Source organism: Elephantulus edwardii, unplaced genomic scaffold, assembly GCF_000299155.1.
Source record: "Elephantulus edwardii isolate Elephantulus edwardi_28Jun2011 unplaced genomic scaffold, EleEdw1.0 scaffold00137, whole genome shotgun sequence".
NCBI classification, from domain to species: Eukaryota; Metazoa; Chordata; class Mammalia; order Macroscelidea; family Macroscelididae; genus Elephantulus; species Elephantulus edwardii.
The window spans coordinates 3580460-3590956 of NW_006399887.1; the positions used below are offsets into that span (position 1 = coordinate 3580460).

The window sequence follows — 10497 nt, forward strand, 5'->3', positions numbered from 1 at the left end:
TCTCTATTTGCAACTTTTTGAGAAAGTGCCATGCCGTCTTCCACAGTGGTTGCACCATTTTACACTTCCACCAACAGTGAATAAGGGTTCCAATTTCTCCACAACCTCGCCAGCATTTGTTGCTTGCTGTTCTGTTAAATTTTGCTATTTTGACTGGGGTGAGGTTATATCTTATAGTTGTTTTGCATTTTACTAATTTTAATGAACGTTTTACAGAGATTTTGGGTTTCCATGCATTCATTATTGCATTTTTCTCCCTGCCCAGCCCCCTCCCAGTCACTTTTCTTCTCTTTGAAAAGTAAAAGAAAAATTCCTTCATTGGTATATAATTCTCCCCTTCCCCCATAGTACACTCTACTATGCAACCTTCATTCTGGACTCTTCTGATTACCATACCCAATCATATATCGCTTTTAAACTGTTCTCTCCCTCATCTGTTTCAATGCAGTATAAATAATTTATCCAATTTTTCTCATTCTCACCCCAACCCTGATGTCAGACTATCTGGGTTCAAATCCGGATTCTTACTAGATGTGTGACCTTGTACAAGTTAACTAGTAAAGGAGCCTTAATTACAGCACCTCCTTCATACAGGCTCACTGAGAGGATTGCAGGAATTAACATGCATGAGTACTTAAAAGTTCACAGTACTCAGCAATGTTAACTATTGCAGATACACAAGCCAATGTTTTTATATTCCTATAATGCATTTTTCTAGTATCCAGCACAAAATAACTCTTGAGCAAAGTTTTGAATGGATGGAGATGTCAATTTCACCTCTTTAGCTTTTCTCTATACATTTGTTTTTTTCTGATAAGGATTAAAATGAAAACCCAGGTGGGAGCCGGTTCTAGGGACCATGGTAACCTAGTGGTAAGAAACTGCGCTGCTATCCCAAAGGCACGCGCTCGGATCTACCAGCTGCTCCATGGGGGTGGGGGAATGGGCAATCTCTTCCTGTGAAATTTGCCTTTGAAACCTTTGGGAGGGGTCAATTATGGGATGGTTCTGACTCAATGGTACACAACAACAACATGTCACTTAAAATATATAAGCTATCTCAGTCACAAAAGGACAAATACTACATGGGGCCACTGTTGTAGAAAGTAACTGACATCAGGGTTGGGGTAAGACTGAGAATAACTGGATAGATTATATATACTGAACTGAAACAGATGAGGGAGAGAACACTTTAAAAGTGATATATGATAGCATATTATGATTATCACAGGAATCCAGAATTAAAGTTGCATAGTGGAGTGCATTTGGGGTGGGGAGGGGGGAGGCAGGGGTGGGGCTGGAGGGATTCTATACCAATGAAGAAGAAGTTCATCTTTTGCTTTTCAAAGAGAGGAGCGAACTGGGGGAGGGGGGTAAAGAAAAAAGTGCAACAGTGAATGAATGAAAAGCCAAAATCTCTGTAAATGTTCATTAAAATTGATAAAATAAAATTTAAAAAAATTATTTTTAAGCTAAAAATGATTCCTTTCCCCATCACAGTTTTATCTTGTGGTTTCCACTTTGAGATTATTTACAGATTTTACTGGCATCTTTCATAATGTCACCTCTTGCCTTACCTGTTCAATATGGGATTTTCTCCCCTCACATTATTTTTGTTGCACATGAATGGAGCCACTAATTAGTCAAAAAGGGAAGAAGTCTATCAAACAATTGACCTATGTAAGGCTAAACAAAACAGATCAGTTACTTTCTTGATTAGGTTGTCTGAAAATGGATTGTTTGAGAATCAAGTAGAATATATATACACACACACACACACACACACACACACATACCCCTCACTACCTAGATAGAGTTAGCAGATGTTCTAGCTGTATTTAGAGGAGATATCATTGCTCATGTCAGATGGATCCTGGCTGAAAGCAAAGGATGCTAGAAGAATGTCTGTTTGTGCTTCATTGACTAAGCAAAGTCATTTGACTGTGTGGTGGTGGTGGTGGAATCGAATCGGAACCGACCCATAGCTGACCCTCCACTGGATTTTTAGACGCAGTTAATCTCATGGGAGAAGACTGCCCATCTTTTTTACTGTGGAGCAGCTGGTAGCCTTGAACTGCATGCTTTCAGGATAGCAGCGCAGCTTCTTGAAACTAGACCACCAGAGCTCCCTTTCACTGTGTGGATCATAACAAATTATGGCTAACATTGAGAAGAATGGAAGTCCCAGAACACTTACTTGCTTGTGTTCATGCAAAACCTATACCTATACCAAGAGGCTGTTGTGTGAACAGAGCAAGGGAACACCACATGGTTTAAAATTAAGAAAGACATGCATCAGAGGTGTAGTCTTTCTCCATACTTGTTCAATCTGTATGCTAAGCAAATTATTTTGTAATTTAAACTCTATGAAGATGAATATGGCATTAGCATTGGGGGACAACTCATCAATAACCTTTGCAATGCAGATGACACAATCTTGCCAAAATTGAGGAGAACTTGAAGTGCTTATTATAGAAGATCAAAGACTACAGCCCTCAATATGGACTGTATCTCAATGTCAAGAAGATAAAAATTCTCACCACCAGACCAAGAGGCAACATTATGATAGACAGAGAAAAGACTGAAAGTGTCAATAACTTCATTTTACTTGGATCCACGATCAATACACTTGGTACCAAGAGTCAGGAGATCAGGAGAGATACTGCACTGGCAAAGTCTGCAGTCAAGGATCTTTCTATAACTGTTTGTTGTCATGTGCTGTCGAGTCGCTTGCGACTCAAAGTGACCCTACATAAAACAGCCCTAAACCATGCTCTATCCTGTGCCAATCTTACTGCCTCTGACACATCCATCCCGATTACCCCAGTCACTGAATCAATCCACCTCATAGAGGGTCTTCCCCTCCTGCGCTGTCCCTCCACTCTGCCCAGCATGATGTCCCTCTCTAAAGACCTGTCTCTCTTTACAACATGTCCAAAGTATGTCAGGCGAAGCCACAGAATCCTTGCCTCCAAGGAGCAGCCCGGTTTAACCCTCTCTAGGATGAATCTATTTGTTTTCTTGGCAGTCCATGGTACATTCAGTACTCTTCTCCAGCACCACAGCTCAAAGGCGTCAATTCTCCTTCTATCCTCCCTAGTCATTGTCCAACTCTCTGATGCATAACAAGTGATTGCAAAAACCATGGCCTGTATCAGGCACACCTTAGTCTCCAGAGAGACACCGTTGCTCTTGAGTACTTTAGAGAGGTCCCTAACTGCAGACTTTCCCATTGCAATACATTTTTTTATTTCCTGGCTACTGGTGCCAAGAGTGTTGACCGTGGAGCCGAGCAAACTGAAGCTGTGAACAATCTCAATCTCTTCACCATCCATCCTGATGCTACCGATTGGTCCAGTGGTGAGAATTTTTGTCTTCTGGACATTGAGCCTCAGTCCATATTGAAGGCTGCAGTCCTTGACCCTCTGCAGTAAGTGCATGAGGTCCTCCTCAGTTTCAGTGAGCAGGGTTGTGTCATCTGCATAACGCAGATTGTTGATAGATTGTCCACCAATCCTAACGCCACGCTTCTCCTCATAGAGCCCTGCCTCTCAGATAATCTGCTCTGCATACAGGTTGAAAAGGTATGGAGACAGGACACATCCCTGGTGTACACCCTTCCCAATTTTGAACCATGCAGTGTTGCCCTGCTCTGTTCTGACTACTGCCTCTTGGTCCAAGTATAGGTTTCGCATTAGCACGATTAAATGTTCTGGGATTCCCATTCTTCTCAGAGTCAGCCAGTTTGTTATGAAATAGCATTTGAGCCAGAGCCTATGGTGATGGAGGCAGAAGTTCAAGCTGTTCTGAAGGAAGTAGCAAAAAAGAAGGCCCCCGGAATAGATGGTATACCAATTGACATATTTCAGCTAACAGATGCTGCCGTGGATGTGCTCAACAAGTTGTGCCAAGAAATCTGGAGAACAACCACTTGGCCAACTGACTGGAAGAGATCTATATTTGTTCCCATTCCAAAGAAAGGTGACCCAACTGAGTGTGGAAACTACAGAACAATATCATTGATTTCACATGCAAGCAAGATTCTATTGAAGATTATCCAAAAACGACTGGAACAGTAGATCAGCAGAGAACTGCGAGAGGTCCAGGCTGGGTTTAGAAGGTGTCGTGGTACTAGGGATATTGTTGCTGATGTTAGATGGATCTTAGCTGAAAGCAGAGAATACCAGAAGAATGTCTATCTGTGTTTCATTGATTATGCAAAGGCATTTGACTGCGTGGATCATAACAAACTGTGGCTGACTCTGAGAAGAATGGGAATCCCAGAACATTTAATCGTGCTTTCTATAATACTGAGGAGAAATTATGTCAGTTTAAAGACTAAGGTGCATCTGATTCAGGTCATAGTCTTTTCAGTCACTTGTTATGCATCTGAGATCAGGATAGTGAATAAGGATGAGAGAAGAAGAATTGATGCCTTTTGAACTGTGGTGTTGGAAAAGAGTGCCAAATATCCCCTGGATGGCCAAAAGAATAAACAGATGTCTTAGAGAAGGTCCAGCCAGAGTGCTCCTTGGAAGCAAAGATGATGGAATTTCATCTCACATACTTTGGGCATGTAGCTAGGAGGGGCTTTTCCTTGGAGAAGGCTATCATTCTTGGAAAGATGGACGGACAGTAAAAAAGAGAAGACTCACAACCAGATGGATTGATTGACACAGTGTCTACAGCAGTGGGCTCCAGTATGTGTGTGATTGTGAGAATGGTACAGGATAGAACAGGGTTCACATCTGCTATTTATAGGGTTGCTATGGGTCGTACTCAACATCACCTAACAAAAACAGCTCTTCATTTATCAACATGATTAATTTCCAAAGGCTAGGTCATGTTAAAATCTCTATTATGAGAAAATGGATAATGATCACATAGTATCACAAAGTTGGGGATGACTACCAATTACAACATTATATTACTGTCAAACTAGAAGAATTCTGGCCTAGGTAAAATAACATATAATTTTAACAATGATGCTGTTGTTGTGTGAGAGTGACTCATACCTGACCCTCAAGCCAGTTTTCAGAGTCTGAGTCTGAGGAGAAATTCCCTGTCTTTCTCCCATATAGTGACTAGTGGATTCGAACCATGAGCCTTTGGGTTTGCAGTACAACTCCTTACAACTAAGACACCAGAACTTCCTTTAACAATCATAGCCAATGTTATTCTTACCTCATCTCAGCATACATTACTGGTGGCAGAGTATATTACATGTTGGGCTGCTAATTGGAAGGTTGGTCGTTCTTGGTGGTTCAAATCCAACCATCACTGCATGAGAGAATGATGAACACTCTCCCATATGCTTTTCAGGCTTGGAAATCCAACACAACGGTTAGTCATCATGGGCTGTAATTGACCTCATCGTAATAGTAGTAGTAGAAGTGGTAGTAGTCGTAGTAGTAATAGTAGTAGTGGATTTGTTTTTTTGGGTTCCCTCCCCCAATTAAGATAATCCTTATATTTATCATAGGAACTTCTTTCTTCTTTTCTCTCCCCATAGGAACTTCTTGAGAAAAAAATTAAAAATTTTAAAAAATAAATGTAACAAAATGTCTTTTTTATTTTCTATTATTCTTTGAAGAACTATTAAAATTTACTATTATGTGAGAACAAGCTATTATTGACATACATCATCATAAAAATAACATGGTTCACAGTATAGAGAGGTGATGAGATGCTTAAATAAGGAAAAGAGAGTGAGAAAGTCTTGACAGCAGACCTTGTACTCAAATATGTATTCTCTTCTTTCTTCTATAGGCGGCAAGAAATTGTTTGGTCAGTTCCACACGCATTGTAAAAATTTCAGACTTTGGAATGACAAGGTACATGAGATATCTTTTTTCGTTTAGTCATAAAAAGGAATTGCACATTTGCCTGCTTGGCCAATTGACGTCATTACGGGTCTAGTTTTGATTTTTTCTGAAGGAAGGGTTGCTGTGGTTCTGTGGCCTCTGACCCACTTTTCATTTTAGGACAGACATCAGTTGTAGATAAAGAAAGCAAGATGAAGTCTCACCATCCTTACTTTTGAGGAGTGTTCTAGCTGTTATTTCTTCCAAGACAGATCTTCTCATTCTTTTTTTATTTTTTTTTTTAAATTTAGGTTGTTTATTTTTCATTTCAATGAACATCTACAGAGATTTTGGGATTCCATTCATTCATTGTTGCACCCTTCTCCCCGCACAAAGCCCTCCCCCCTCCCCCCCATTTGCTCCTCTCTCCTTGAAAAGCAAAAGAAAAACTCCCTCATTGGTACACAATCCCCCCCCCACACCTCCCCAAACCCCTAGCCCCAAATGTAATCCCCTCTGCAACCCTCATTGCATACTCCTACGATAAAAATAATGCCCTAAAATATAATACTTTTCGACTATTCTCTCCCCCATAGACTTCAATGCCGTAAACATATTCTTTTGACAGTCTACAGTAATAAAGTTATTTTGACCTTCTCTTTGACCATCTTGCTAATGTCATCTTGCTAACTTTGGGCATATTATCAAGTCGGACTAATCCCTAAAAAAATGACATCCATCATTTTAGTAGAATACAAGGTCAGTGAAAAAGAGGAAGACCTGTAAGGAGCTGGATTGTGACATAGGAACTCTAACAACGGCTGAAACCTACCTACTATTGTGTGATAACACGGGACTGTGTAACAGTTTACTCTATTTCACATAAGGTTGCAATGAGTCAGAATCTATTCATTGACACCCAAGAACAACATGAATTTTAGGAGCTAGGAAAACATTTATTGTGGCCTTCTTCAACACATGGGATTGCCACAAGAATCCATTTGGTCACAATGAGGATTTTTTTTTTAATTCTTCTAATCCAAGTCTGTGTATAGTAGAAATTGTTAATATGCTCACCTACTAACTGAGAGGTTGGACATTGTAGTCCACCCAGAGGAACCTCTGAAGAAAGGAGTAGTGAACTGCTTTCAACAATCAGTCATTGAATACTCTGACACACACAGTTGTTGTTGCTACGTACTTCAAGTTGGAACCAGCACTTAGCTGACCCTCCAATGCATTTTGAGAGACAGTAAATCACATGGAAGGAGATAACCCATCCTTCTACTGCAAAGCAGCAACTCCTTACCACTAGACCACCACATGGAAACATCCATCTTGAATCAGGGTTGATGCCAACTGGTTTTTATTCTTCTGATCTTTTAGGTCATTACATAAACAACCACCACCACAAACCCACTTTGAGGTCTCTTAAACATTTAAAAAAATAATCTCCTAGTCTATTCATGATATTTAAAAGGTTAAGAAAAAATGTTTTTCAGTTTGTGGATTTCTGAAAAGAAACATAAATACATTCGTCACAAAACATATTTCTGTTATAAGATGCAGTACTTGTGACTAGGTAGCTCTAGTGGTAAGAAGCTGCACTATAATCCTGAAGGCATGTGGTCTGAATCACTGCTCCACGAGAGAAGGATAGACAATCTCCTCCCATGAGATGAATTACCTTTGAAAACCCGCTGGAATGCCAGCTGTGGGTCAGTTCCTACTCAACGGTACACAACAACAATAACTGTGACTTTAAATCTATAACTCAAGAATGTGAAAAAATGTAACTCAATATGGCTTGTATTTTGAGGCCCCTTTCTTTAGCATGTAAGAAATTGAATCTCAGGAAATTCATGTTTTCTCCCTGATTCTCTTTTGGTTCCAAGTCCAAGTTACATGTGTTTCATGGGGATGCAGTCCTTGTAGGGAGAGAGTCCATCTATCTGATGCTTGTCTTTCTCTATTCACATGAGCCTGTTTGTTGTCATTATCTTCATGTTTTGTTCTTGGCTAGTTTTCCACACAATTAGCTGTTGTCTCATCTCAAGTTTTTTAGAGAAACTTCTCTGTGATTAGAAAACTTCATGACATTATCTAAGGCTCATTTTACCAAGGCACTACCACAGCTACTTTTCACCTGGGATCTTTCTGGCCTCTTAATAAGGTTCTACCTGGTAAAGTAAACTTAGGTTCTGTTCTGCTCCATATATCTGCGATGCCCTTGAAGGATACAGGATTCGTATACCTAACTCAAATAAGTCACTGATGTTCCAGGCTTTTGTTGGTAGATGCTATTGCATTAACTATGACGTCATAGCTACCTTATGCCCTGTCTTGACCATTCTCACAGTCCCCATCATGCTAAAACTCAGTTACTGTTACTGTGTCAATTCATCTCGTTCAAAGTCTTCCTCTCTTTAGCTGACCTTCTAGTTTTTCAAGAAGAATATCTTTTACCAAGGTCTACTTCCTCTTAACAACATGCCCATAATACGTGAGATGAAGCCTTACCTCTAAGGGGCACCTTGGTTGCATTTCCTCCAATAAAGATTTGTTTATTCTTTTTGCAGTCTGGTATATTCAGTGCTCTCCACCAACACCACAACTCAAAGGCATCAATTCTTCTTTGGTCTTCTTTATTCATTGTCCAACTTTCACATGCATACAAAGTAATCGCAAATACCATGGTTTGAGTCAGATATATCTTAGTTTTAAAACTGACATCCTTGCTTTTTTGTATTTTAAAGAGATCCTTGACAGCAGATTTACCCAATGCAATACTTCTTTTACTTTTTTTACTGCTATTATTTGGGTGTTGTGAATTCAAGTAAAATGAAATCCTTGGCAGTTTTAGTCTTTTCTCCATCTATCATGATGTTGCTTACTGGTTCCGTTTTGAGGATTTTTGTTCCCTTGATATTGAGTTGTGATCCACATAGAAGACTGTAATATTTGATCTTCTTGAGTAAGTGCTTTAAGGTTTCATCACTTTCCACAAACTAGCTTATGTTAACAACAAAACACAACTGTTGGTAAATCTTCCTCCAGTCCTGAAGCCACATTCTTCTTCATAAAGTCCAGTTTCTCAAATCATTTGTTCAGCATAGAGATTGACTAGATATGAAGAAAGGATACAACTTTGGTGCACACCTTTCCTGATTTAAAACTATGCAGTATCTTCTTGTTCTGTTTGAATGACTGTTTCTTGGTCTATGTACAGGTTTTACATGAGCACAATTAAGCATTCTGGATTTTCCATTCTTCTTCATGTTATTCACAATTTGTTATGATCTACACAGTCAAATGCCTTTGCATAGTCAATAATACACAAGTAAACATCTCTCTAGTATTCTTTCAGCCAAGAACTACCTTCTAGGTAATGTCATTTTAATGCAGTTTCACATCAAAAGCATTATGTTTAAGTATGTTGAGCTTTACCCTCTTAATCTATACTATGCAAAAATTGCATGCAAAATAAACGAAAATGCAGTGTCCAACTTGGAATTAATTTTTCCATTATTAGAAGAGTAGTTATCAGGAGATCTGGTGGCCTAGTGGCAAAGAAGTTGCACTGGAATCCCAAAGGCATGGGGTTCAAATCCACCAGATGCTCTGCTGGAAAAGGAGGAGCCATCTCCTGTGCCAGTCAGATCCAATTTAATGGTACACAAGAAAGGATAGATGATAGATAAATGTAGTTATTTTTAATTTTCTTTTTGTAGCATAATGCATGCCTTAAAGTGAATACAAAAAGTGTAATGGTTTTCTGAGATCCAAATAAAAGAAACACAATTCAAAAAGGTATTTTTGGGGAGGAATAAAATTGAAGGTTTGTTTGCAGAGATAATTTTCCATTTTTGTGAATAAGAAGTAAAGTTGTATAGAACATTACTGGGTTAAAATATGTTCCTTTTAAGCAACTCAGGATTAACTAATTGTGTTTGATTTGAAGTAAAATGAATTTGAAGGTAATTAACACACTCTACTTTGAATTTGGTGACTTTAGGTATGTTTTGGATGATGAGTATATCAGTTCTTCTGGGGCCAAATTCCCAGTCAAGTGGTCCCCTCCTGAAGTTTTTCATTTCAACAAGTACAGCAGCAAATCTGATGTCTGGTCCTTTGGTAAATACACTTACTATTTGTTAATGGAATTTGCTTTCATAAAATGGGCTAACTAGGGTTTTTTTATTCTAAACATTTTTATTTCTATCTTATAGCTTTTATTCCTTAATATGATGGAGCATTTTAAAAACATTTTCTTCTAATTATGCTTCTATCTTAGTGTTCTAAATATTAAGGTTGTCTTTGGCATGTCATACCATAGCCTTTTTATATAAACATGTATCTTAATTATATTCCTTCCCTGGTAAACATTACTGCAAGGCCATAGCAAAGAATCTATTGATAGAGAAAACAATCATGGCCAACTTCTCTACACAATAGAGATTTGCAAGAAAAATAGAGTCATTGAGTCTCAAGTATAATAAATAAATTCTGTTATCTAAATACTCAGTACCTTGACTGTTTCCAAACTCTTAGACAGATGGGGAAAAATGGTGCTACTTTATTTACTTCATATCTTCAAATTGACTATGTAAAGGCTTTTGATTGTGTGGATGACAACAGGCTGTGGCTGACTCTGAGAAGAATAGGAATCCCAGAACATTTGATTGTGCTAATA

General features: G+C 38.8%; 1 protein-coding gene across 1 annotated transcript in view; it reads left to right on the forward strand.

The window, feature by feature from the left end:
- The window catches only part of TXK (TXK tyrosine kinase), a 93087-nt gene that overhangs the window by 74440 nt on the left and 8150 nt on the right, over positions 1 to 10497 (forward strand). Inside the window, exons 12-13 of the mRNA XM_006894178.1 lie at positions 5770 to 5834; positions 9820 to 9938. Coding sequence (XP_006894240.1) covers positions 5770 to 5834; positions 9820 to 9938 — 184 coding nt within the window. The remainder of the gene's footprint in view (positions 1 to 5769; positions 5835 to 9819; positions 9939 to 10497) is intronic.